Source organism: Halichoerus grypus, chromosome 11, assembly GCF_964656455.1.
Source record: "Halichoerus grypus chromosome 11, mHalGry1.hap1.1, whole genome shotgun sequence".
NCBI classification, from domain to species: Eukaryota; Metazoa; Chordata; class Mammalia; order Carnivora; family Phocidae; genus Halichoerus; species Halichoerus grypus.
This window is the reverse complement of record NC_135722.1, coordinates 95203251-95230035: the sequence shown is the minus strand read 5'-3', so window position 1 is coordinate 95230035 and position 26785 is coordinate 95203251. Positions and strand designations below refer to the sequence as shown.

At 50.7% G+C, this 26785-nt stretch overlaps 1 protein-coding gene across 7 annotated transcripts in view; it reads left to right on the top strand.

Moving 5' to 3' along the window:
• Positions 1–26785, top strand: part of GRIK4 (glutamate ionotropic receptor kainate type subunit 4) — a 416727-nt gene that overhangs the window by 316583 nt on the left and 73359 nt on the right. For 4 of the 7 annotated variants that reach the window (XM_078058853.1, XM_078058852.1, XM_078058851.1 and 1 more), the window contains 2 exons: positions 17274–17381; positions 23560–23763. In XM_078058853.1, the coding sequence (XP_077914979.1) occupies positions 17274–17381; positions 23560–23763 (312 nt within the window). Of the gene's footprint in view, positions 1–17273; positions 17382–23548; positions 23764–26785 lie in introns of those variants that run through there. The other 3 variants (XM_078058855.1, XM_078058854.1, XM_036115473.2) reach the window with 2 other exon arrangements.

Genomic DNA, 26785 nt, shown 5'->3' with positions numbered 1-26785 from the left:
CTCTTTATTACCCATTTTTCTTCAACAGATCTGGTGACTGTCCTGCTACTTTCCTGTCTCGCTCAGGCTCTGTGAATACCGGTGAATACCATGCAAGGTGTATCATGGGCACAGACGTAGCTCTGCAGCCCTGGTCCCCAGGTCCCATCTCAATCACCAGCCCAATCTTTGCCTCTTGATAGGTGTCTTTCCCCTGATTATTACAGGATGAAGAAATGGTTTGGGGAGTGATAATTAATTGGGCTTCTTTTTCAGGGTGGGAGGAAAGTCAGTATCTCTGCTCCAATATTCTTCCAATGCCATCCAAGGTGGTGCTGGCAGGGGAAGGGGGAGTGACCAGGAATAGAGGAAATAACATCTCTTGAGTACCTGTTGTGAATGAGACACCACATGTGCACTTTGCACAGATCCCGTCTGACCTGGGGGACTGCCCTTGAAGGTGGATAAACTCCCACGTCACAAATAAGGAAACTGACGCTCAAGGAAGATAAGGAACTTGACCCAAGTTCACTATTAGCAAGGACTTTGGGCCCGGCTAAAATTCACGCTCAGGCTTGTCCAACTCCAAAGCCCATGCTCTTGGACCTCCTGCTCTTGGCTTTTGCTCACTTTCCTGGAATCCCTAAGCTCCCAAATCAAAACACTTTACCCAGGTCTGTTGCTTTGCTGTCACCTGCTCCCAGGGACCTGCTGGGCTGGGCTTTCTTTAGTAATGGTGTCTTCTCATTTGGATTTGGTTTTGTTCTTTCTCTGCCTGTCTGGGCGAGCGACTATTAAGAACTGGTTTTGATTACTTAGAAAGCACCACACAGGGACCCAGTGGGTTGTAATTGGTAAAATGTCTGAACCAAATGCTATATTCCCAGCTGGTGGCTGATTAAGGGATTATTACCATTTTAAAAATAGTCTTTCAGGATTCAGGGTTATTTTTTACCATTTAAAAAATTACTATTTTGATTCTGTTTGGAGAGGGTTTTCCATCTTGGAATTCTGTGGAACTCCCACTGGAGACTGTTTGGAGGGAAATATTCCCTAGAGTGTCCCATAAGTGACATTTCTGAACCTGGACCGTCTCCCAGTTGCTTATTTATGGGCCTAGAAGTCAATGGTATTGCTTCTGGGTTCCCTAAGTCCATCCTCTAGTTCTGCCTATGTGAGCTCTCCCTTCTCCATCCCATATTCTCCCTTTTCACTTCCCAGAAGATGTCCTGGATTGCATTGGAATAGTATAATCTCCCTCCTTCACTTGGGATAAATCAGATTTGAAAGAGACAAGGGAGACAAAAGAAGCACGGCCTTAAAGGGCCCTTAATTTCCTTCATTTAACTTAGTCTAAAGATCAGAGATTCTGAGCAGCCCCCAAGTGACTTTGTTAGGGCTGTAATAGAATGAGCACACCTTTCATCTGAGGATCGGAAATGGCTTAACGGGCTCTAATTAAGCCTTTGGGAGAAGGAAGGCTGAGGCATGGGGGCCTGACATCCCTAGCTAAAGACGCAGATCTCACATTTCCTACTGGATCAGTGTGCATCACAATGGGGGTACTTCATTTTTCTTCCTCTGTGTGAAGATGGTAACCCCTCAACTTTTGGCCTTGTTAAACCCAAGGATTAATGAAACTAGATTTGCATGGCACTCTCTTTTGCTTGCCTGTGGTTAGGTAGAATGCTGGATCTCTGACGTAATAATGATAATAGCTCTCCTCCATGATGCCCCATGCTGAGTGTTGTACATAGATATTTAAAATTTCTCATTTTGTATCAGCTATGCATAAAGGCTACTCCCTCCATCTTGCAAGTAAAGAAACTGAGGCAGAGAGAGATAAAGTAATGTGTCCACGTCCACACAGCTACTAAGTTCCAGACTTAACTGAGTCCAGGTTGGGCTATCTTCAAAGTCTGTGGTCTTTCCACTCTGCAGCTTGGCCCCAGAATGTGTTAGGGGAGACCTCCAAGGCCTCTAGTCTAATCTTCCATCCCAGTGCAAGAATGCTTTCCATGCTGTCCCTGAGAGAAGCAGTCACCCAGCCTCTCCTCGAGCTGCCCTGGGCTGGGGAGTTCGCTCCCTCCCAAAGGACACATTCCCAGGTCTTCCAGGCAGAGGGTCAAAATCTGCCTCCTAATTCTGCCCTCCGAAGCAGCTAGAATGGCCCACTTTGTGTTTTTTTTACCAACTCTTCAAATATTTGAAAATAGTTTGATTCTCTTCATTCATTCACTTCTTCCTGAAATTTAGCATAACACTGTTTGAGCACCTTCTCTGTGTCCAGGGCTGGGAATGCGAGATACATGAGTCATGGTCCCTTCGAGAGCTCATAATCTTTGGGGAAAGGCAAAAACTGTAGTCAACAATTACCATGGTGACCCTCTGATATATTTCCTTCCGAAAATAACAGCCCATAGCTGTTCCCAATGCAATATGGCCTCCAAATCTCACACCATTGATGCTTTTGGGTTTGTTTAGGTCTCTATTAAAACATGAAGCCCAAATTGAGGACCACATTCCAGATGGGGTGAAATGGGATAGAGCTAAGAACACCACCCGCACAAACACTAAATCTCCACTCCCCGCATTAGCTTGCTTACTGGAATTAGCCTTCGAATCTTTGATTCATTCAGAACTCCGGACCTTGGGGTCAATTAATTTGTTCCAGTTGCCCCCTCCCCACCCCCCAATATACTCGGGGTTATTTTCACATGAACTTTTCATAGAAACTATGCTTGAGCCACCCCTTCCTTGGACCACTTATGTACTTAAGTCTGTTCCTATGGAGATGGAGAGAAATGCAGATCTGGCCAAGAGTGGGCGAGGAAAAAGCCTTGAGAACTGATGGCCATGTTTCGTTTTCCAAAGCTGATATAAACTCAGCTTTTCAAGGGGCTGGTTCTCTGGAATGACTTGAGTGTAGTTCTAACGAGGCAGGGGGATGAGCCAGATGGCTTTCGTGAGTCACCCTCGCCAACCAAGAACTCAGGGGTCCCATGTCCTCCAGAAGATTCAGGGAATCCAGCTCCAACTTCCTGAGTTCCTGCCGGGCCCACCAGTTGCTGGGAGGACAGGCTGCCTCTCTCGAATTTCCTCTCCTGCCACCTTCCCCGACAAGCCCCCACACAGACACGCCTGCTCCCACCTCCAGACCCTTTTCCCCGCTTCAAAAGCAAACAAACGAAGAGCAACAGAAAACCCTAGAAAGACCCTGTCCCATGAGAGTCTGCGCCACCATTGTCTGCAGGTGGCATTGGGGGGCGCAGTGAGGAGGGGGTCTCCCCTCCGTGGGCATCTGTGCCCTTTCGCCCAGCCCCTCCCGTCATGAGCCTCTGTGACAGCGCGGGTCCCAGGTCCCATCCGCGCTAACGACAACAGCCATTAAGGCTCAGACAGGTTGCCAGCTGCTCTGAGAGCGTCCTGATTGCTACTGTCTAATACATTTTCAATTTGAGGAAGGAGTTTACCATAAATATGCAGATCCTTTGAAGCTGCCTTTGCGGAGCCTGGCTCGGAGCGCTGGAGCGGGGGTTGGATTGCTGGAAATCCGCAGCCTCGAGTGCCAGCTCCCTGGCTGGGGGACAGAGCTGACAGGAGTGGGCCGGCCGGGAAGGCTGCTCGGCGGGCCATTCCCCCTGAGCCAGCGAGCCAGTGAGCACTTTGCCTTTGATGAGGAAATTCTGGGACAGCAGTTCTTGGGGAGAAGATGGGGGCTGCTTTGAAGGTTACTGAGAAGTCACTTGCGTCTTCCTTTTAATTAAGGAGCCGGGAGAAGGGGAATGGGCATGAGGTTTGAAATAGCTGATGTCTCCTAGAACGGCGTAAATTCTTAGAGCCCGAGGAGACCCGAAGGGTCATCGGGTCTAGCTCTCCCTCCGGAGAATGCGGATGGGCGTGTGTCACTCCAGGGCTTGAGACCCCTCGGGGGCCCCATTTGCTCCCAGAGTGAAATTGCAGCTCCCCAGCAAGGCCGTCACAGGCTGGGCCCTGCTTCCTCTGAGCCTCCTCTGGTGTCACGCGGCTCAGACACTCTGCCTCTCCTGTGGGTTCGCTGACCCTCATCCTTGAGTATGGACGCAGCCCTCCCCTGCCGAGAGTGGGCCTCAGCACAGGCCTGGAGAAAGGGATGCGCCAGCGAACGAGGGACTCATGTGTGGGCAGAGCCAGGCACTGGGGCCGGGGCAGTATGCAGGGAACATGCTGGACGGGCCATTCTAGCCCCGAGGAGCTCATGTCCAGCAGGGCCGCCAAAGCCCTGGGGGCCTAGGAGTTTGTCATGAGAGCTCTCTAAAGCTACTCTTCCCCAGTTTGTTCAAAGTGTTCCTATGACAAGCCTCTCCACTGGCAACTTGAATTTGAAGCTGTGAAATGGGAGGCCCCTCAAATCATCATACACGTCTTTCCCTTCTCCCAGAGCACCACCCGCTCTAGTGAATTAAAGGGCTCTTCCGTCCCTCCTCCTGGGAGGGCATCTGGCTTTCCTGGCCACCCCCAGATGACACACAGCTAAGGGGCAGATGAGCTGGCTTTGGAAGGGTGTGACCTGCAGGACCCTCTCTCCTCCTGTCTCCCCAGCCCGCATGCATCTGGTTCTTTCTCCCAAAGCACTGGCACTTCCTGCTTATCAGCTTTGATGGGAAATTCACTGACTGCAGAAGCTTATTCACACATCAGCCGGCAAACAAATTAGAGCTACTTAAATTTTCAAACGGGGGGCTGCTTTTGGGCAGAGGAGCGGGGTTGCAAAGTGCTGCATTTTAAATACATTTCTTGTAATATGCCCCATCACGCATCCTGAGCCCAGCCTGGGGAAGTTTGCCAGTACGGAGTGACTCTTCCCCGCGCCTCTTCAGCCAGCTCATGCCTGGGAGAGCTAGAAGAGGCTGAGCTGCTAATTTGGTCTCATGAAGCAGCCCGCGTCATCAGCTCTGCTGAGAGGTGGGCACGCCACAGACCAGAGGTGTGGGCAGTTGAGGGCAGGCAGGTCGGGTGGCGGGGGGAGCCCAGGGAGGTGAGGGGGAGCCATGTGCAGGGATCCTAGCATTTTATTCCTCCGTGCCCCTCCCTCCGGTAAAATAGGGCTGATGGTCCTAATGATATCAGCTTTATGGACTTTATAAAATTATTGTGAGAACAAAACGAAAGCCTGTTTGTAGATGTGCTTGGAGGATTCTGCTGTACTGTGCAGAATTGAGTCCTGTCCTCTCTCTCCTGGGGATGTCTGGGTATATATTTCTCTGTCTTTGTATGTGGCATTCCTGGAGTCTTGCTCGTAGCCTGGTTCAGGGCAGAGAGAAGGACAAAGCAGGGCTGAGCCATGTGCTTACGTCACTCCTGCTCCAAGTCCAGAACCCTGCGGGAACGCACCGAAGGCCAGCCCGTGCTTGAGGGAGCTGAGTTCTGCCATCCAGCCCCTCCCTGCTGCAGGAGGGGCTCCCCATGGCCTTCCCCTCCCCTACTTCTCTGCTTCTCTGTCCCTAACCTCTGCCCTCCGTCTGCTCCTTAATGCGGCAGCATCACCCCTACTACGTGGCAGTGGCTCTGGGTGGGGCGAAGATAAGACCCAGAAGTCACGGGTCTCCCTTCCTGGGAGAATCTACAGAACATCTAGGGCCTACCTAACACAGCACTGCTCCGACGAGAGCTGCCGACACCCCCAAACTAGAAATTTCCCATCTGCCCAGAGTGCAGTGAGGCCCCGCCACACGCCAGCTTTCTGTGAGCCCGCCTCCCGGTAGGGGCAGGGATGGGCCGTTCTCAGCCCTTCCCTGTGAGCTCAGCATCCTACTGACTCTTGAAAGACAGGGAGCAACCATCCTCCTTCAGGCCCAGACCCTTCATTAGAACCATTAGTTCAATTGGCATCTGCCGCTCAGAGCTCAAAGTTGTGTGTTATTAGTACAACTGCTTTCCCAAGATACTTCTCCACCTGGCGAGTTTAACAAATGAAGTCAGGCGCTCTCCATGCCCCAACCGTGGCATGTTTATTGGCAGTAATTCCCTCAGAAGATGAAAAATCTCAAGCATGCCTGAGCTCTCTGATAAATTCTCTCCTTGGCAGCTCATTTGAAATCCCTTCTACCTTCTGGGAGGTGGGAGAGGGACGTGCAGCTGGGTTTTCCTATTTACAGGCTCTGCCGTGCACTCGGCCCCTGCCAGTGTGAGCCAGACCAACTTTGGTCATCCCCCCGGAGAGGTTCGGAAGAGAGTCTGTGAGGTTGTTGACCACACCAGTGAAAAGGAGGGAGTGATGGAGGTAAAGGAAATTCTTCAACTCACGAAGTACCTCTGTCCAAAAGGAGAAGCAAAAATACAAGAAGGAAACACAGTCCGGGCACCCTCGCTGCCCTGTGTCGGGAGATTGCCCTTCTGGAGCCCCAAGCTCGTGGGAGAGCCTGCGAAGTCCCACGAGCATGTCTCTGGAGGGCGGCTTTTTTAGTCAGAGCAGCCTGCCGTGCGCTGAGCTGCCCTGGACAGTCTTTATCTGTCGCTAGAGTCCCTGAAAATAGCCGCTGTGGGTTTGTTCTCTGGCAGCAGGAGCGGTGAGGGCCGGGCCAAACGCCACTTCATATCCCGGAGGGCGGGGAGTCGGGATGGAGGTCTGGGCCCATCTTGGCAAGAGCCAAACGCTCGAGCACACACAGAGTGCAGCTGACTCCTCATTATTGGTGGATTCTGCTTTTGCAAACCCATCCACCCCCTAAAATCTACCTGTGTCCCAGAAACAGTACTCGCGGCACTTCTCCGGACTGGGAGAGGAGTGAAAAATGTGAGTCAGCGGACAGGCATGTTCCCAGCGTCTGTGTCTGCTTTCAGCCCTCGTACTGTAAACACATGGCCTTTTTGCGGTCTGCTTACTGTCATGCCTTTCACACCGGTGTGTTTGTTCCTGGGGACTTCGCTGTTTAAGATGACCCCCCGCCCCCAGCTGAGTGCTGCAGTGCTATTTAATGGACCTAAGCACCAGAAAGCCGTGATGAGCCTTACAGAAAAATGCAGGTGTTCCAGAAGCATCATTCAGGTGTGAATTACAGTCTGTTGTTCAATATGAGGGAATCGACAATATGTATAACGTATGGTGTGAGGAAGCAGAAACATATAAAATGAGGTTGTGTGTTGACTGTTGAGGAAAACGTTGTAACAGAGCCTCCCAGGACCCTAACCCTGCATCTCCCCTAGGAGCAGAGGCTCGGCATCCCCGAATTCAGTATTTGTGGCAACTTTATTGAACGTAATCGCTGCAAATAATGAGAATCTACTGTAGTGAGATTCAGCCAGGAGAGAAGACCAGGAATGAGTGCACCTAAGAGTTGTTGAACTTGTCCTACAGTAGCCTTTTCTCTCTGCATTCACTACCCCATACTCCTACCCTCTTGTTTTCTTATAATATCTGAGGGTCTCCTCTGTTCCTTGATGCCCTGGTCTTCCTCCTGGTTCCCCTAATATAGAAGTAGAATCTAGATCCTACAGTCCTGGGGCCAAAACGAATAATAAAGGTCCTCTAGACCATTGCTTTAATCAGATGTTTGGATTCTTGCAAATGTGTTCTCATGAAGTAGAGTCTGTGCTTGAATGCCTCCCGTGTCGGGGAACTCACTACTTATAGGAAGTAGAAAGCTCTCATTGTTAGAAAGATTTGCTATCTATTGGGCAAAATTCCTTCTTTCTGAAGCCTTTTCCTTTTGACCTTATTTCTGTTTCCTTGGTCCACACATCTATTCTATCCTTCCCATTGTCTGTGTTTCCTTTTTCCTTATATAGTATGACTTCAGTCTCCTCACCTTCCTGGTCAGTATCCTTGGAATACACTCATTTATCACTTAAAGAGCAGTGTCTGGAACAACTTGCAGTATTTCAGGTGTGGTCTGAGTAGAAGAGTACTGTCTTCCCTCACCTCAAACCAGCCATCCCTTTGTCAATGGTGTCCACAATGGAGAAGTGCTAACGCTGCCAATTTATTTTCATGTTAACCAAACGGAGTCTTGGCTCCAAGACCAGGCTCTACTGGAGGAATGCCAGGTATCAGCCACAGGGCATAGGGAGAGCTATTTCATGGCAGGAGGGAGAGGGCCCTTCCTCACACCCCCTTCTTGGTGGCCACCTTCATGGTACTTCATCTTCGAGCCTGTGCAGCTGAGCTTCTGGTCACCTGTCCAAAGTCTCTGTGTTGTCCCTCTTGGGCCTGTCTCTCCCTGGCTTTGCCCCCAAGGCACTTTGAAAAACCATACCACATTATAAATACAGCCATCATTTTTAGGAATTCAGGTTAGAGCTGGATAGGACTGCACTATATCCTTCTTTTATAGGTGAGATAACTGAAGACTAAAACAGAAGTGACTTGCCCGAAGGAATTTCATAATACAATTAGGCAGATGTTTATCGAGCACCCATTATACCTTATAGGCCAGGCACTGTCCTGGGAGCTGGAGCTACATAGGGGAATTTATGAATGCAATCACTAACTGTTTACTAAACACTGATTCCCTGCTAGGCATTAGGGATATTAGGGAGCAAGACAGAGCCTCATCATTCATGGAGTGTACTGTGTAGTGGGGGGAGATGGGCCCGAAACAAATAATAACTGAAATAATTATATGATTACAAGCATGATGCGTGCTGCAAAGGAGAAGCGTAGGGCCCTCTGCGTGAGCCCCTGCAATGGGGACTTGACTGAGTCAGAGCGGGTGGGCATCCCCCAAGTAACGGGGAGCATGACTCACCTGAGCAAGGGCCTCCTAGAGCTAGTGGTCTGGTGTGAGACTCTGAGACCCGAGCCGGTTGATGGCAGAGCCAGATTGGGAAGCTGGAATTCCTGAAGCTTTACTTTTCCCACTGTTCTCTTCCTCAAGCTTTATTTAAATATCCTGTTGTGGGGCACCTGGGCGGTGCAGTCAGTTAAGCATCCGACTCTTGGTTTTGGTTCAGGTCATGATCTCAGGGTCCTGGGATCAAATCCTGCATCAGGTGCTGTGCTCAGCATGGAGTCTGCTTGAGATTCTCTCTCCCTCTCCCTCTGACCCTCCCATTCATGCACTGTCTCTCTCTCTCTCTCTCTCTCTCAAATAAATAAATACATAACTTCTTCCAGGTATGGAAGTCAGAATCAAAGACAGGGAAAAGCAAAAGCTGACTTCAGGGATGTGGACTCGCAGACAGGAACTTTGTAGCAAATACCAATGGGTGAGGAATAACAATTCAGATGTTTACTAAATGGTTATGATCCATAGCCTGGGAGAATTAGTATCTCAGGGACAGTGTAGTCCAGTGCACCTGCCTGTGTCTGAATCTGAACTAACTTACCCTTCCCGAGTCTCAGTTTTCAAGTCTGTAAAATGGGGATGGTAGCAGTATCTCCCTAGTAGTGTGGTTGGGAAGATTAAATAAGATGACGAATGTAAAGCATTTAGTCTAGTATCTGGCCTGCGGTAAGTGTTCAAAAGTATTAGCTTGTATAATTTTCTTAGAGTCAGTCCTTGAGTTATACGTGATGAGGACTAGGAATTTATGGCTGCCAAAAATGTGTTTATTGAGCATCGGCTTTGTTCCAGGAGCTCTGCTAGGGGCTGATTATAGTGAACAGGCAAGGTGTCCACATCCTTTGCTCCAGGCACTTTCATACTTTGGGAGCATGACTTGCACATGGGTTGCAACTCAGGAACACATGGACACCTGCCTGTATGTAACTGAAACCAGAGCTTATGAAGCATGGTGGCCCCTACAGAGGGCTGTACTCTCTGATCAAGTCTGGATTTAGATTTCATTTTTAAGGTGCAGTTCTTAACCAACCAAAGTGATTTCAGAACCCACTAATGGGAAGCAGCCACACTCGAACAAAACACTGCCTTAGACCAACTGAGTCATGGCTTAATAAGCACAGGTGGACATTCCTTTGATGCAAAGTCTTCCCAGTTTTCTCAGGGCTTGTCTCTGATCTCTTGCCTTTGGTATTTGCTGTTGTTGTCATTTGATCCTGAATTTTCACAGCATTCTGTATGTAAGCATATATTTTGTGTTAAAAGAATATTTTGGCTAAGAGAACAAGGTCTTTGGCCAACATCAGCAATGCCTTTTGTTCCCTAAATCACCCCCTCAGATAGTCAACTGGGTCCATCCTTGTGACCCAGTCTCCCGTGTAAACTAAACTTTAAGATTGGAGATATAGGATGTAAATTCAATAAATGCTTAATTCCTTCATGCCAGGGGTATTTACGGTAGGGGTTTACATTACAAGCCTTTGAACTGACCTTCAGTCAAGCCAGGTACAGCCCTGTACTGTAGACTCTGAAACTGTAACTCAATCTTCATTAATTCCGGGGATCTTTAGCCATAGTGTCTCATTCCTGACTGTCGTTTGTCCTGCCTGTAGGTCAAAATCAGTTCTGTGCACTCAAGGAGATGTTCATGTATTACAGTATGCATCCTTCCTCGTGAGAGTTTCAACTTCAAACCCTGAACCCGAGGTCAAAAAAAAATGAGTCCTTGGTTATGGTTTATCCAACTTTGGATGGTCCCAGAGAACAAGGATCTGGAATAAAAAAAGAGCTTGCATTTGGATAGGTCTTTAAACTTTTGTCACATCTGGGATTACCTCAGATCATCGCAGCAAGTGGAGAAGGGAAGGAAGACTTACCCTTACCTTCTAGGTAGCAAAATTGACTTCCCAAGCCACATGGCAAGGGCATGATGAACTTGAAGTCAAATCTGATTTCTGGTCAGCCGAATTGCTACCAGACAGACAGTAGTACTGTTAATCTTCCATTCCCATGGCTTCTTTTGGCTCATCAAAAGCCATCATAACATTCTCTCAGTTGATTATCCACAACAGTGCTGTACTATGGGCAAGTGGGTTCATTTATTTCCATTTTACAGATGAGAAAGATTTAAGGAGGTTACGTGACTTGCCCAAGATCACACAGCTAATGCATGGCAGAGTAGGAAAGAAAATGTGGGTCTTCCGGTTGCATCCCCCAACCCTGCATCCCCTTGTGTCAAGCAACCTCCCTGCACCTTGGCCTCGATTTTGTGGCGTCTTGTAGGAGACTCTCCTCAGGGCTGTGTTGTCCAAAGAACAAGTTTATAGTGATCAGAGAGGTATGTGGAAAGGCCCAGGTCCTAAGATCAAGATAGCCTACACCTGCCCCAACTTGACCAGACGGTATAGTAATAAATAGAACATGGCTTCAGATCCCAGTTTAACCTTCTATTAGCTGGAATCCACAGCAAGTTGTCTGACATCCCTGAGTCTCCATTTCTTTTATTCTTTCCTTAATTCATTCAGTCATTCAATAGTAACTTGTATCAAGTGCCTATATTAAGCATTATTACTGTTGTCTGAAGTGTCTACATCTCTCAGGTGGGAAAAATAACAGAATCAGGGAAATTTATGTAAGCAAACCGGTGGCTGAGTGCCCAGCATGCAAAGGTGATCAATAGGTGTTTGCAGACTCTGGCTCTGGATTAGAAGGGCTTGCCTGGCCTGGGAGTGGTGTCAGCTTCTCTAGAAGCTAGATCCCGGCAGCGCAGAGTGCAAAGAACAATCACCCAAATGTACATAGAATGTTAAATGTTACAGAGTACATACCCACAGACACAGGCAAGGATGTGAGGAAATCCCTCGGGGCTTTAAAAATGAATCCCTTTTTACCTACTTGGGAGAGAACAAATGGGCAAAACGACAGCCCTGAGTGATTCCAGGCGGGCCTGAGAGGGCTGTTGGGGAGGGGCCCGCATGGCTTCTCTGGGCAGGACCGACCTCCTCAGGTGACAGCAGAGGGCTCGCCCTTGGTGGCATAGCAAGAAAGATAGGCAGTGAGCAATGGTCTCGTTGCTGAGTGTATAATTAGAGCCTGAGACAAATGCTCGGGAAGGGAAGAGAAGATGGTTTGGGGAGAAGTTTGACTTTGGGAGAAAAAGGAAAGAAAGGACTCCTGGAAGGAGTGACTTTTGACCTGCAGCCTGAAGGACTCCCAGGTGTGGCCTAGATCAGGGTTTGGAAAACTTCTCTGAAGGTCCAGATGATAAATAGACTTTGCAACTCTACCCTCGTAGATGAATGCAGTCACCGATAATACGTAAGTGAACGGGTGTAGCTGTGTGCTAATAAAACTTTATTTCCTAAAACAGGCAATGAGCCAGGTTTCACCTGTAGTCCATGGTTTGACAACCCCTGAATGGCTGAATGAGGCCTGGGGTCAGGGTGGGTATGCAGCAAGGAACATTCCAGAGGGGAAATGTCATGCACACAGACCCTGGCAAGAAGGGGCTTGTTGCACTTGAACACGTCGGTGTGACTGCCACACAGATAAAGCTGGAGGAGATAGTGTGGGATGAGCATGGGCAGTGGGCAGAGGCCGGCCTTGCAGGGCCTGATAGGCTGTGGGAAGGATCTCTGTCCTTAAACCAAAATGGGAAGAATTGCAGGGTTTTAAGCCGGGGGCTAGTGGGGTCATATTGGAGATTGTGTCGAGACAACTGCCCGCTGCTGGGTGGAAAACAGAACAAAGGGCCAGAGTGTCACCTTGTCCAAGGGGAGCTCAGTGGGAACTAGGACGAGAGTGGAGGCCAGGGAAGGGGGAGACTCGGGGAAGTTTGCTGACTTGCTCAGGGCCCCTGGGCCCCGTGGCCACAGCATAGATGCTAACGTGGGCCTCCCCACCCCACGTGACATGCTACCAGCTCTTTCAGGAAGCAGCAGGGGACCCCTGGGGTCATGGCCCTGGATAAGCATTTCCCAAGGCGGATTGCTGAGGGAGTGATCAGCTTGCTTACACTGACCCAGGGTCACACCCAGATTAGATGCAGGTCTCCGACACTCCTTCAGTTGTCCAGCAGTGGCCTTTGCAAAGGACTGTGGGTAGTCTGTATTGATGCCCTGGAATCCATTCACTGGAGCCCTGTCATCCCATCCAGCCTCATCTGTGTTCTCCTTACAGCAGTTCTTTCGAGCTTGGTCCCTTGGTTGCTCGCCCAGGGCTTAGACGCAGCTATCCTGACAGCAGTCCCGAGTGACAGTTCACAAGGAGAAGAGACGCTCTGAGAAGTGGACAAATTAACTTATCAAAGCACAGAAATGAAGGCAAGTGGCCATCCACATTGCAGTAACGCATAGCAACGTTATATCAGAGCACTGCCTTCATAACGATGACACTGAATTAAGGCCAAGACTCTCACTCTATTTAAGAGGACCGTGGAACATGTAATTCTCTTTGAAAGAATTTTTGGGAACAGTGCTTTCAAATAAATAATTAAAATCTCCAAAATTTTAGTGCTTGAGGAGCAAGATTATTATTAATTCATATGAACACAAATTAACGTAAATCCTGCGTCCTTTAGGAATGTTGGATGAAGGATACCTTCTGCGTACACGCAGACACATCCCGTACCGTTTATTTACAGACATGTTCGTATTTGACGAAACACTCCGATCATGAGATGTTTCTCCCGGGAGCGTCAGAATCAGTTGTGAGAAGAGGTACACATTCATTGTAAACATTATGATCTCCGTGAAGCGGCACATTTGGCCTTGTCTCGAGTCCTGTTTTCTTCCACTTACCAGCTCTGTGACTTGGGTCAGTAAAGCCTGCGGTAGGGGCACGGGAGAGATCCCACCTTCTGTCTCAGACCATGGCATTAAAAAGTAAATTAACGAATGCTTGCATAGTGCTCACACACGTACCATCTCCTTTAGTCTCGTTAAGTAGTCTGTGGGGTGATAATCACTATTGTCACCTCCATTTTGTAGATGGAGGAAACTGACGCTCAGGGGGATTGAGTCACTTCCCCAAGGTCACACAGCTCATCAACAGAGAAGCCACGTTAAACTCAGGTCCTCCCACCCTGGGGCCACCGCATTCATAGTGCAGATGGTGCAGAGCTCAAGAGCGAGGACAGGTTGGAATCCAGCACGCCCAGCCGTGCACCTGCGTGGCCACATCGGCCCAGCGGAAGGTGCCTTTTTCTTACCTGCATTAAGGTGTTGTCCAAGTCCATGGACATGGTACAAAGGCAGGGCAAGTGGGAGAGACAGAAAGTACAGAAAGAGGGCCACGGGAAGACATCATTTGAACATAATCAGGCTGGCACATGAAGGCATGTGGAAGAGGCTGACAAAACAGCTGTTCCTGCAGGAAGTTTGGGGGGCAGGTGTCAGCAGGTGGAGCAAGGGAATCCGGCTGGAGGCAGAGCAACAGATTGTCATCCACGAGAGCTGTGTCTCCTGCCCACCCCTGGCATGTGCGTGGTGTGGAAGGTGCCCAGTGGGTGGGGCAATTAGCCAGTATCCCAGGGCGCCCGGCTCTGTCTCTCGCTTTCCCTCCCACCGCCTTTCTGCAATTAGATTGCGCTGGGTGATAGCTGCCAAAGCCGCTTTGTTGCATCTGATGAGTTTATTAATTTCTTGGGGGCTAATGGGAGGGTGGGTGGGAGATTCATTTCCTGACTAGAGCTTAGGGGCTAATTAGTCTCTTTGCTGTGTCCCCAGAGGTTGGCGGCGGTGGGGGGGGACACATTGCTCAGACTGTCAGATCTGGCTCCGAGTAAATCATTTCTATCCCTGGCTTTTGTGGGAACCTATCTGATGGCTTGGGTAAGATGAGGGAGTCTGGGGCTGGGGCAGGTGGATAGTGAAAATCGGGTCCCCTGAGAACAGCAGAGGTGGGAAAGTAGGGGTGGGCGGAGCTGAGGTCTTGCTGGCCCTTCTGGTGTGAAATACACATTGAGGTGACAGATCGGACTCTAAGAAGTTCAGTCCTTGTCTCACACGTCCAAATGCTGACATCCAGCCCAATTGTTCTTTATGTCCTTCTATCTAAATCTGGCCCTTCCCACCCTAAGAGACCACTGGGAGCCAATTCTAGCCCTTTTGAAGACAGGGAAATGAGCCTCCAAGAGAAGAGTCATCTCACTTGACATTGGAAATGGAGTGTAAAAACCCAAGAGAGAAAGGCTGTCCAGGGTTCTTGCTTTCTCTGGTTCTCCAGGCCTGCTTTCATGGAGCCCATGTTGACATCCCCGCCCAAGAGACAGCAGCAGAGACAGGCAAGTCTCGTTTTAGGAGTCCGACAACTCCAGATTCAAGCCTGTGCACCACTACTAGGTGGGTGACCTTAGGCAAGCCGCTAAATCTCTCTGAGCCTTGGTGTCCTCATAAATCAAAATGTCGGCACTCTCCACAAAGTTGGGGAGAGAGTTCAAAGAGATGATAGAACACATCTAGCCCAACAGGTGTCTCGTCACTATTGTCCCCTTCCACTCTGTGCTTGAAAATCATCCTTCCCACCCAATATGCCCTGCAGAGAGAGGCAGGTAGGGGGGCTCCAGCAACAAGCTGATGTGGCTGGCCCCTTCCAGAAGCAGTAGGTGCTCTAGAGAGCTAGTGGGGGCTCACTCGCCTTCTGCCCACACTCCATCAGCAGCAGCAATCTGCTGATATGAAATGCTGGCTTCCCCTGCTTCCAAGTACCAGCCCCCAAGCAAGATGTTAGGGTATGAGCATAAACCGGCCAGCCCCACACAGGCTAGTGGGCAAGACAGGCAAACGAAAATGTGCAGTAGGACACTGGAAGAGCCAGACAGGATGGCCATGAAGGCTTGCTTGGGAAGATGCATCTGGGGCTGAAGCTCGGGCCTCTCAGCTGATGGGTGAGGCGACCCTAGGACAAGGTGGAGGGACTCTTATCTCAGCATCAGTTTATCTGTCAAATGGGGCCTCCCATGTGGCTATGCATGAGACTCTGCTTGTAAACTAGAAATGAATGAGTGTATGTCCAGGACCCTTCTGCCCTTGCAGATGTGGAGAAAGCTGCCCACCCCTCTCCAAGTGACATCCTCATAGGGGCTCGGAGGGGAGTTTGGGGTCATCTCCCCTTTGGCAGATGAAAGGCTCACCTATGAGACCATCACAGCTTGGCTCTCCCCTCTTCAAGCTGCAGACCATGATGACAGAGAGAGGGTTACTGCTCCCCAACACCCTACTGGGTGGGGTCAGGGGCCAAGGGTGAGATATGTCTTCATGTTGTTCGATTTTTCACAAGAAGAACCCGGAGCCCAGCTCTGGTGAATCCGTGGAACTTGGGAGGGTTTTCCAGGGAAGCTGCTGCTGGTGCCTGGAGGTGCCTGGCAGAGGTGGATGTGTGCATTTCATTGGGTTTCCAGCCAGCTGTCAGCCATGTTTCCTGGCTGCCCACCTCCAACACTCAGCAACAGAAATGATTTGCCAGGGGCTCTGGCTAGTAGAAATATATTGGTATCACACACACACACACACACACACACACACACACACACAGGCGTGCATATTTGTAAAAGGGGTTCCACTGAGAAAATAAACCATCTAAAAACCCAATGAGATTGAGTTTAAGTATAGGCAACTTTCTAGAATGGAGAACTGAGTCAATTGTGCATTTCCCCCCCTTGAAGACAATGGGGAAGAGGAAGGAAAATAGTGTCAAATACATTCTCACAAGGACCCAATGACATTTCTGTGATTATTCACATTTTATAGATGAGAAGACATGCTCAGAGGGGGTCAGTCAATTTTTGGAGGTTATGCATTTGAGACCCATGCTCCTGGGCCGGGCTGAATAATCTAGCATCAAACTGGTGCATCCAGGATCTCGGTTGGCTCTGAGGGCAAACGTTAGCACCCCCACTGATAGATGGGGAAACCGTGATTCGGAGAGATTTAAGTAACTTGCCTAGGTTCTCACAGCTAGTAAGTTAATCAACCAGGATGAGAACCTGGGTCTTCCCACTTCCAGTTCATTCACCTATTGAACAACTCAAGCAACATTCACTGAAGGGCCAAGTATATGCCGGTTCTCTCCGCTATACCGTTCTGATTCTTATTTAGGTAATCGGAATTACTGATGGTAGGCTGAAACAAAAGAGCTTTGTGGCTCATTCCTGACTCAAGATAATGTGATTCCCCATGTTTCATTCCCTTCCGTGTGAGTGAACATCTCTGAAACGCATTCCATTCTTGATTTTTCTGCTTTCCTCTTTCACCTCTCCTGGGTCATTACCCCTGTCTCTCCTTCCTTTCTCAGTGCCCCCCATCTTCTCTGACCCCCTCAACCCTATGAAACAGTAACCCTGCCTTCGTCCAGCCCCTCTCCATACTCCATATCCCTGCCTCCTTCTACAGCTTCTGTGTGGCCCCAGCCAGAGGCAGGGGACTGGCCTTTCAGCTCCTTCCAACCCTGGAGGCCCACACATGACCTCAGCAACCCTGCTCCCCAGCCGCCTCCTAACCCCATCTCTTCCCAGCCCTCTCTCCTGTGTCTCCTCAGATCGGCCAGTGGCACGTGGCAGACGGGCTCAGCATGGACAGCCACCTCTACGCCTCCAACATCTCCGACAGTCTCTTCAACACCACCCTGGTTGTCACCACCATCCTGGTAAGTGGGGGGGCCCCGGGCCTCCCAGCTGCAGCTCCCCGGGGTGCCTCCTCCAGCTCTAGGAGCGCCCGGACTTCCCAGGGAACTCAAGATGGGAGCTCTAATCACAGCACCGAGGCCAATTTATGACAGTGTAATTAAACGCAAGTTGCTGTTTCATATGGAAATGATATTTGATGAGTTCCAGAGCAGCTGGGGAAGAGGGATGGAGTAGAGAGACACCACAGTTTGTGGATGCCTCTTCCAGGGGCACCCGGTCAGTCAAAGTGGCTGTGCCTGGCCCAGGGAAGGGGACCTTCTGACTCGGGGGGTTGGGGGGTGGGGGAGAAGCCCAGCAGGGGGCTGGATGCAGTCCACCACGGTGGCCCCCACTCTTTCACGACAGCCTATCTCACTTGGCGCCTGTTGTGTATAAAAATGCGCCCTGCAGTAGATACCCGAATAACATGCGTGCCCCCCCCCATTAGATACCCGAATCTCAGTAGGTTTTTATGACCTGTTTCTTCATTTCCAGATGGTCAAAAGAAAGTTCTCAATCTATAGAGCAAGGGACCATCTGCCTTTTTTATTTGATTCAATTCTCGTCAACAATTACCAAACCCTTCTCCGCATGGGTCAGGCACTGTGCTTATTCCTGGAGACACAAAGATGAGTAAGACTTGGTCTCTAGCCTCAAAGAGGTTATAATTTAGTAGATGGCAGAGGTCAAGTGCATTCATGGCCAAGGTCGTCGTCTTCTTCCCCTGTGAGGACCTCAGGTTTTAGAAGATTTGTCAATTACCCCAACTACATATATTAAGCAATAATTAGTTTGTTCCTCTCCCCTCGCCCTCCCCTTTTAATGAATCACAAGCGTATTTCCCGGTCTGGCACAGTGTCTTATCAGCAGGAGATAACCACTGTTGCCACGTTGATATAATTCCAGCCCAAAGCAGAGACTTGATGTACTAGTTAGTCTGCTCAGCCTTATCATTGCAAATTGCGCAAGGTCTGCCAATGTGTCTTGTTTCTTTAGCCTTTTTGAGATAATGAAAGGGCTCTGGGACCTCCATCCCTACCTTCATGAACTCCTGGGGCACAGGAACATTAGACTGGAATTTTTGATCTACTGTGGGCAGAGTGCAGGAAGAGCCAGGAAAGAGGGGAACAGCTAGAACTCTGGGGTTTGCAGGAGGGAGAGGTCCCATCCCATCAGGAAGGTCAGTAAAGCCCCCCCCAGAAAAGAAGGGACACTGGAAACAGGCTCCTGAAGACAGGGAGAGATGGGGAGGGAGAGATGAACAAAGGACAGCATTATGGGGTGTTTAGGAAGTGCCGAAAAAGGCAGCTTCTCCAGGAACTAGGCCTTGGTGGAGGGGGAAAGGATGAGGCCAAAAAAGTGGGCTGGGCCCATAATGCTTCAGGACTTGGATGCCACGCTGTTGAGTTTTCCCTTCATGGTAGGAGATGGAGTCAGTGAATATTTTCATGCATTTATTCAGTGAATATTTGGGGGGCACTACTGTATGCTGGGCATTGTTGTAGGTGCCCAGGAATGGACAGAACTGGAGGAGGGGAGTCAGGGTGCTGAGAGCGCAGGTGTCTGTGTGGACCCCATTGAGCCAGGGAAATCCCAAGTAGAGACCTGACTGGGGGAGGAGGGAGCCAAGCGGCCCTCTGGGAGGGAATATTCTGGGCAGAGGGAATGCAGAGCAAAGGATGGAGAGAGCAGTCCCAGCTCCCAGGGTTTTGGTCACTCTCCCTCTCAGCTCCAGCCTTAGCCTGTCTGAACCAACGTGGAAATGCCAGAAAGATTGGAGGCTGGTGGTGTCACCACCACCCCTCCTGAGGTCTGGTAGAACCTGGCTGCGCTGGGCGATGGCAAGCTGCCATCCTGGCTGAGCAGGACGGCGGGGACCTCCCTCCTGCTGGCTTCTCTACCTCTGCTGTCCCCTGCTGTCTGTCCCTAAAGCCCATGACCTTCCTGAGGCCCATTTCCCTCTTTCACCTGAGCGTGACCTCCTTAGAGGCTCTCTTCCCAATTGCTCAGTCTACCCCCCATACTCCCTTCCCCTTTGTCAGCATGGTCTTTCTAAGGAGGACCCACCACCCCTGCATTTAGAATAGAGACCCCTCATCATCAGGCCCAGCCTGCCGTACCTGCTTCCGCTCCATGTGGCTTGGGGTCTGGTAGTCCGGGACTGCCTGCCATTTCCTCACCGTATCATGCCATTCCCTGCCTCTGCCTATGCTCTTCCCTCAGCCCAGAATACCCTTCCCCCTCATTCCCATTTCCAGCTGGAATGCCGGTGCACCCTTCCAAGCTCTGTTGAGATGTCATTTCTTCCATGAAGTCTTCCCTAACCTGACTCCTGCCCTCTCCCCGTGTCTAGCATTTTGCCCACACCTCTCTTGTGGCATTTCTGCTGTTAGAGGTGTCTGCTTCCACCCTACTCCCCTTCTAGAATGAGAGCGCCTCAAAGATTGGGGTTCCTGACACAAAGTAGGAGCTCAATGATTAGAATTTGAATAAAGGAGTTTCTTCCAACAGGGTAAGGGGATGTCCCTTAAAAGCCAACCAGGGTTTGAGAGGGACGTGGGGTCAACGCTGGGTTATATTTCTTTCCCCTCTCAGGGGCTGGACTCGGACAGTGCTCAGAACTTTGGCATGGACCCGGGACACTGAGACCACAGGGTTGTGTTTCTAGACCGGGAAAGGCAACGTGACTCTGTGTGTATGAGCGCATGTGCACATGTGCACGTATGTGTGCGTGTGTGTGTGTGTGTTGTTCACATATGCATATGTGTGTTCACAAAGGGTGGCAGCAGGGCCCCTCTGTGTCAGGTGACATTTAATAACACGGTAAGTACAATTCAGACCCAGATCTTGTCTTGTGCATGTGTGTTTCAGATGGCTGCTCTAAGTCAATAACTCACCAGGACTGATGATCTTAATTTAGTCCCTGGGGACCATTTGTGGGTTATCCTTGGCAAACGCTAATCCGGAATGACTTATTCCTTAAAACTCAGCATACATCCCTGTTGTCTCCTGTTGTTGTGGGGGTACACTTGGGACATGTGAATGATGTATTTGCACAGAATTAGCAGTAGCTCTCACTCCCTGGACACTTAGCCTGTGTCAGACCCTGAGTTAAAACTTTTTGCCTGCTTTACCCCCTCCATTCTCGCAATGCTCTTGCCAAGACAGGGACTTCTGCTCCAGGCCAGCACGCGGTCCCCACATACTCCAAAGTGCTGGTGAGCCCCAACCTTTCTGACTTTTTGACTTTCCCACCCATCTCCTCCCTCCAAGATTGGCCTTTTGTATGTTTACTTTGAACATGTCAGTGAATTTCTACGTTAACTTGGGAGTAGAGAGTATCTGGGGAGAAGAATTTCATGAAACTCGTTGGGTTAATTAAAGGCAGGTTGAGATGTTGCCAGTCCAGGGGTGGGATCCCCAGCCAAGCCCTGTCCCTAAGGCCATTTGAGCGCTGTTCCCTCAGTCCACGAGTGCCTAATGCTGGAGCCAGATGAGGGTCTTAAAGAAGGGGAAAGGTCCATCCAGGCCCCACTTACACTCTCCCGGGGAGCACATTCTAGAGAGTAACTGGACCCTGTGGGTCCCTGGCTGTGAGTGCAGCAGGAGTTCTGAGAAGTGAGTTGGCACCATGGGAGGTGATGGGACCCCAGAGACAGAGGTGAGTTACGTTAAGCAGAAGAAGAGGAGGGAGAGTGCTTGGGGCAGAGAGAAACCCTTGAGCTGAGGATAGCATGTATGGAAGGCAGAGTCCAGCCCATCTCACTGACACGGCAGTGAACTTGGTCATGAAGCAGAACCACATCACCTTCGACTCAGAGCTCCCTCTCCCTGACATACAACCTTCTGCCTTCTCTCCTATTTCACACCCACAAAATCACTCTCCCATACCATCCCCTCATGACCTCTGGTCCGTCTGACTCTCCATCTTCCCCAACCCAGCGTGAGCTCAGCAAACCAGCGTTTCAGCACTTCCGTCTCTTAGCTTCTAGCACAGTCTCCACCATGATGCTCAGCCCTCCCACCTCATGTCTGTCCCAAGCCCGGGTGTCCCTGCAATCCCTGCAATCCCAGCTCCCTGTCTACAGTCAACCTCCCGACTTCAGCTGGGCCTTGACACTCCCTGGGCTCATGTCTTGTTCCTTCCCTGTCCTAGGCCCTGAGCAGTTCTGTCAAACCCTTCTGCACACCAAGCCTTCAATCCTGCCACCAACACAACTCTGTGGGCTGGCAAAGACTGCCTGCCCTCCGCCCCCTCCCCTCCTCTCTGTATCCACGTTCATCCATCTCTCCACCTCACCTCCAGGCCCGCTTCCCAGCATCACTCTCACCTTGGCCCTGTCTTCTTCCATTCATCCCTGGGACCTTGCTGCACCAGCTAGCACTTCTCTTCCTTTGCTAATCTCTCCTTCCCCCGGGATTCCTCCCCTCTGCCTACAAATATACCCGGGTCCCTCCCATCCTCCAATACCATCGCCACCCCCTACCCATGCTCGGCTGCCCCCCCCACCTACCCTCCAGTTTAGAGGATCATAAATCGTGGTGTCAGTGGTTTACAGGTGGGGAGCTGAAGCTGGAGGAAGACGTGGCTGGTAGCCGTCAGGAGGAGAGACAATCTTCCCGCCTTCCTTTATCCCCTAACTTCTCAGAATTCTGGTCCCTTCTCTTGTGCACCTCTCATTTGCTCCCCATTCCTGCAGAGTCCTGCCAGCCCCACTGAACCTGCCTCAGAAGGATCGCCAGCGACACCTGGCCCAGGTGCCCCTTCACAGCCCTGTTTCATCTCTGTGCGGGACCGTCTGCATGCTCCTTCCCCAACCTCCTTCCTCCTTGGCTTTCATGGCCACATTTTCCTGATTCTCAGCTTTTCTGGCTGCTTCTGCTTTGTCTCTTCTATGGCTACTCTTCATCTTCCCACGGTGCAAGCAAGGGACAAGAGGGTCTTGTCCCTCTTCTGTCCTCCCTCAGTGCTTCCCCCTCGGTGGCCTCACGTATCCTGCGGCTTCAGCCATCCCCTTCTTACAGAGGCCTCCCAGGCCCTGGCCCAGTCTTGCTCTCACTCCCCAGTTTAAGCATTCATCCAGGCCTTTCCTCCTGGATAGCCTACCAGCACCCCACATTCAACATGTTCCAAGTCCTCTTCCCTTCCAAACCGTCCATGTGAGTGATGACGCCATCCTCAGTCATCCACCCATGCTCCACCAGCGTGAGGGCCCCTACCCTCTGCATCCCACACCCACCCTGCTGTCCAGCCTGACTCTCTTGGCGTCTCTTCCAGCTCCCAGCACTACAACCTGAGCCAAACTAGGCTCAGGACTCAGTGTCTCACATCAGGAGAGAGTCTGCCCTCACCCCCAGATGTCTGTCTTATGACTTGATATTCTTAACCCTTAAGTCTTGCAAACCCTCCCTGCTTCCCTACTATGTATGTACAATGTGCATCCACCTTGTCCTGGCTTCCAAGGCCCATCAGACCCTAAATCATCTAATTTATCCTCACAGCCACCCCGTACGCTCCAGCTGAATGGAGAATCCATTGTCCCCTGAAGAGGCCATGCTCCTTCTCACTCAGGATCATGCCCTAGGTCTTGCGTTTCCCCTTCCTATGGTGCCTCCCTTCACACCTACTCTATCCATCTTCCATCGCCCTCTGGAGCCCAGCTTGGGTTCTGCCTCCCCCATGGAACCTTCTCTGGACATTTCAGCAGAGAGCCCCACCCCTCTTCCTGGAGCTCTCATGGCTTGACGTGCTCTGCTTTGGGGTGCAGTTGGTCAGTGGGTGTTCTTACCCCACCTGCTATGTTGTCGGCAATCTAGTATCTCGTGATGCGCTGTGATAGGTCTGCATGCAGGAGACAAAAGGAAGGAAAAGGGAAGGGATGGAATGGGGGGTGAGGTCAGATGATGACCTTAAACAAGGTAGAAGGGCTTCAGCTCGACCCTCTGTGCACTGGGGACCCTTGTGTGTTCCTGGTATGAGAAGTGCCTGGAGGTCGGGAGGGGAGCTCCTTGCCACCTCCAGGGTAGCCCCCCGTCACCTGAGTCACTTCCCTCCCGCTCCCCTCTCCTCCTCCCCAACCTCTGCCTTGGCACCCCCATCCCTTGTGGCTGAGACACCAGGGCTAAGATGAGAATGACAGCTGCCCAGTTTTGCTGCAGGAAAACCCGTATTTAATGCTGAAGGGGAACCACCAGGAGATGGAAGGCAATGACCGCTACGAGGGCTTCTGTGTGGACATGCTCAAGGAGCTGGCAGAGATCCTCCGGTTCAACTACAAGATCCGCCTGGTCGGGGACGGCGTGTATGGTGTTCCTGAGGCCAACGGCACTTGGACGGGAATGGTCGGGGAGCTGATCGCGAGGGTAAGGAAAGGGCAGATGATCTGGACTTGGAGGTGGGCTGGGGAGGGAGAGGGAAGGGCCTAGGGTCGTGCCGTATGCTCATGAACCATCCACGTATTCAGGCAATCACGCATTTTTCATGTAGTTGTCTGTTCGTTGCGCACATCATTTCTGAGTCGGCACCAAGCCAGGCATTGGTGGTACACAGTGGTGAAGAAGACCACCGTGATCCCTGCCCTGTGGCTCTCCCAGCTCAGCACCTGTCCCAGGTGCAATGGAGGTGTTGACCAGTCAACATGGATTTGAGGGTTTGGGGTCCATTTCTGGAGGAGCTTGGTGCTTTTGTGTGTTCTGATTATTTCACTGCTCGGTAGCACCCCCTGGCAGAGCTTGGACAGGCCTGAGAGGGTAGAACACACCACATCCTTTGACTCTGACACTGGACAGGTGCCGTCAGGGGAGATATGGTAAAATAATAGGGGGAAAGGGATGGACTGTCAGAGCAGTTGGTCGTGGTTACGGTTCTCTTGTTGCTCTTTGTCTTTGTCTGCTCTTGTTAATGTGCTCTCACAGACCCAGAGCCATGGTGCACTTGGACAGGCTGTAGGTTTCCAGAGTGAATGTAGGGACTTGGTTAAAATGCAGGTGAGCATCACAGAATGTCAGTCATCTGTTCAGTTAGAGCAAGGATCGAGAAAGTTCTTCCAGGGGGAAATCTCTCGTTTTCTTGGTACACACTATTAACACCTGTAAAAGTTAATTAAATCATTACTGATTCACTGTCCATGTTTCTATAACCGAGTTTTTGTGGTCAGGTCCGCCTGGCAGACACTCCGTGCCGAGAGCTCTGACCTGGCTTCTTAGTGTGACCTTGAACCAAGCCCTCTCCTCCTCTGTGTTTTCCAAGTGGAGAAGGAGCTCCTGCAGGGGTCCTGCAGCCTCCCTCTGAATGCCAACGTGCAGGGTGCTTACATACATTATCTCTAACCCTCTTTAAACATACCTTTTAGCTAGTTGTTACCCTCATTTTACAAACGAGCCATCTGAAGCTCAGAGGGCTTGAATGGCTTGTCTGAAGCCGCAGGTTAATGTGAGACGGGGCTGGGATTTGAACCCAGATCTGTCTAACACCAGGGCCCACGTTCTTTCCCACTGCCGCTCACCACCGCAGCTGGACTGTGATGTCACCAAGAAAGGTATCCTTCAGTCCAGGCCCTTCCTTGCCCCCTTACTTTTGATGCTCCCTCCCTCCACATCTCCCTCCCCTTCAGCCTGGCTTCCTTCTTTTCTTTCCTTCCTTCTTTTTTTTTTCCCCCTGCCCTTGATCTCTAAAATTAATATGATTTTAACCCTTCCTACATGCCACACATGGGACATGAGACAAATTTTTGCCGTCCTAGTCTTGAAGGATAAAAATGTTAGTCGGGCCGTTAAAAAAAAAGAAGTCCTTGGCAGTGCATCATGAAACGTTCTATCTGGACAGGAGCATGGGAAGATATTTAAGAGCTGAGGAGGGATGCTTAGAAAGGGTTGCCTGGCAGGATAGACAGCATTTGCAATGACCCAGCAGGGTACACGGCGAGACTCGTGCAGAGAACTGTGGATGCTCCAGGGTGAGCTGATTCCGAAGTGAGGCCTTGCTCGCAGGGAGAGGCTTGCCCACAGAGGACTGATCAATCAACAGAAGGCCTAGAAGGAGCTCTGGGAGCATCTCACAGGGGCAGGGGGTGAGAGTGATTTCTTCCAAGAGCTGTCTGCTCTCTTTGAGACTCGAGCCCACCCTGCCGACGATGCCCTTGCTGCAGCACAAAAGGATGTGTCACTCCTCTGTTCAGTCCCAGAGCCCCTCCTGGCACAGTTTTCTGGTCTGCATCTCACTGTGGAGCCCAGTGGTTAAACCCCAGAAAGCTCAGCTGCTGAGCCTTTTCCTCCTCCTCTTCCCGACAGATGTGGTCACCTTGAGCCCGTTTCTTCAGCCCCCTTGGGCTGCCTGGTGACTGGTAGGGTGACTTCAGGGATGCCAGAGTTAGTGTAGAGCCAATCCCCTTATCAGCACCCTAATGAGCTGTGACATGGGCTGGCAGGGAGAGGAGAGGAGTCTGGGACACGCAGTTCCATACCGAATGACTTAGGCCATCAGCCAGGGATCTTAAAATTCATCCCAGGTCATCTTTCAAGCCAAAACACTGCTGCTTTGGTCTCATCAAGACCTGGCTACATAATATTAATTAATTAGTTAATTAAACCATTAATTCCGTAACTATTTATTATATACCTTCTGCTATTCCAGATGCTGGAGATCCGGTGGGGACAAAACGAGCACAGATACTCCCCCATGAATCTTACCAGTGAGAGACAGATGTTGACGAAGGATCATATTACTATATAATTTCCACCATAAGTGCAAGGGAGGCAAAGTCAAAGGAGCTATGAGAACGCATCTGAGGGCAGTAGGATCCAGTCTTGAGAAGCAAGTGGGCAGGGGTGGGAAGGCTTCCCTTGGGAAGTGATGTCGGGGCTGGTGTCGAAGAATAGGAAGAGCATTCCAGCCCGGAGTCTGTCTGAACGCCACTGGGGTTGGTCCTGGGCAAGAGTGGGTGCTGCTGGGACCCCCCCTTCCCTTGGTTCAGTGCTTTGATATGTCTGCCAAGATGTTCCCCTCGGTTTAAAGTTAGTCCTAAAGCCTGGATCCGTCCTGCGTGACCTCTTCCCCAAGTCACGCAGGGACATTTTAGAGGCTGCAACAGCAAAGCCTGGAATGTCCCACCTGGAAGAAACTCCCGAGCCCACCACCCCTAAATCTGTCACTTCTGCCGACGAGAAAGCCGAGGCTCAGAGAGGTTAAAAGATCACATAGCTGGTAAGTGGAGAGTCAGCACTGAAGCCCGGGTCTCTCTGACTTTAGCGCTCATGGTCTCGGAGGACACAGATCCTGATGCTAGACAGACCTGAGCTTCAGTTTCAGTTCTTCCCCTTCCGGATGTGCTGAGTCTCATTTCTCCTTGGCTGAGGTTCACTCCATGGAGTGTCACCTCCCCTATGC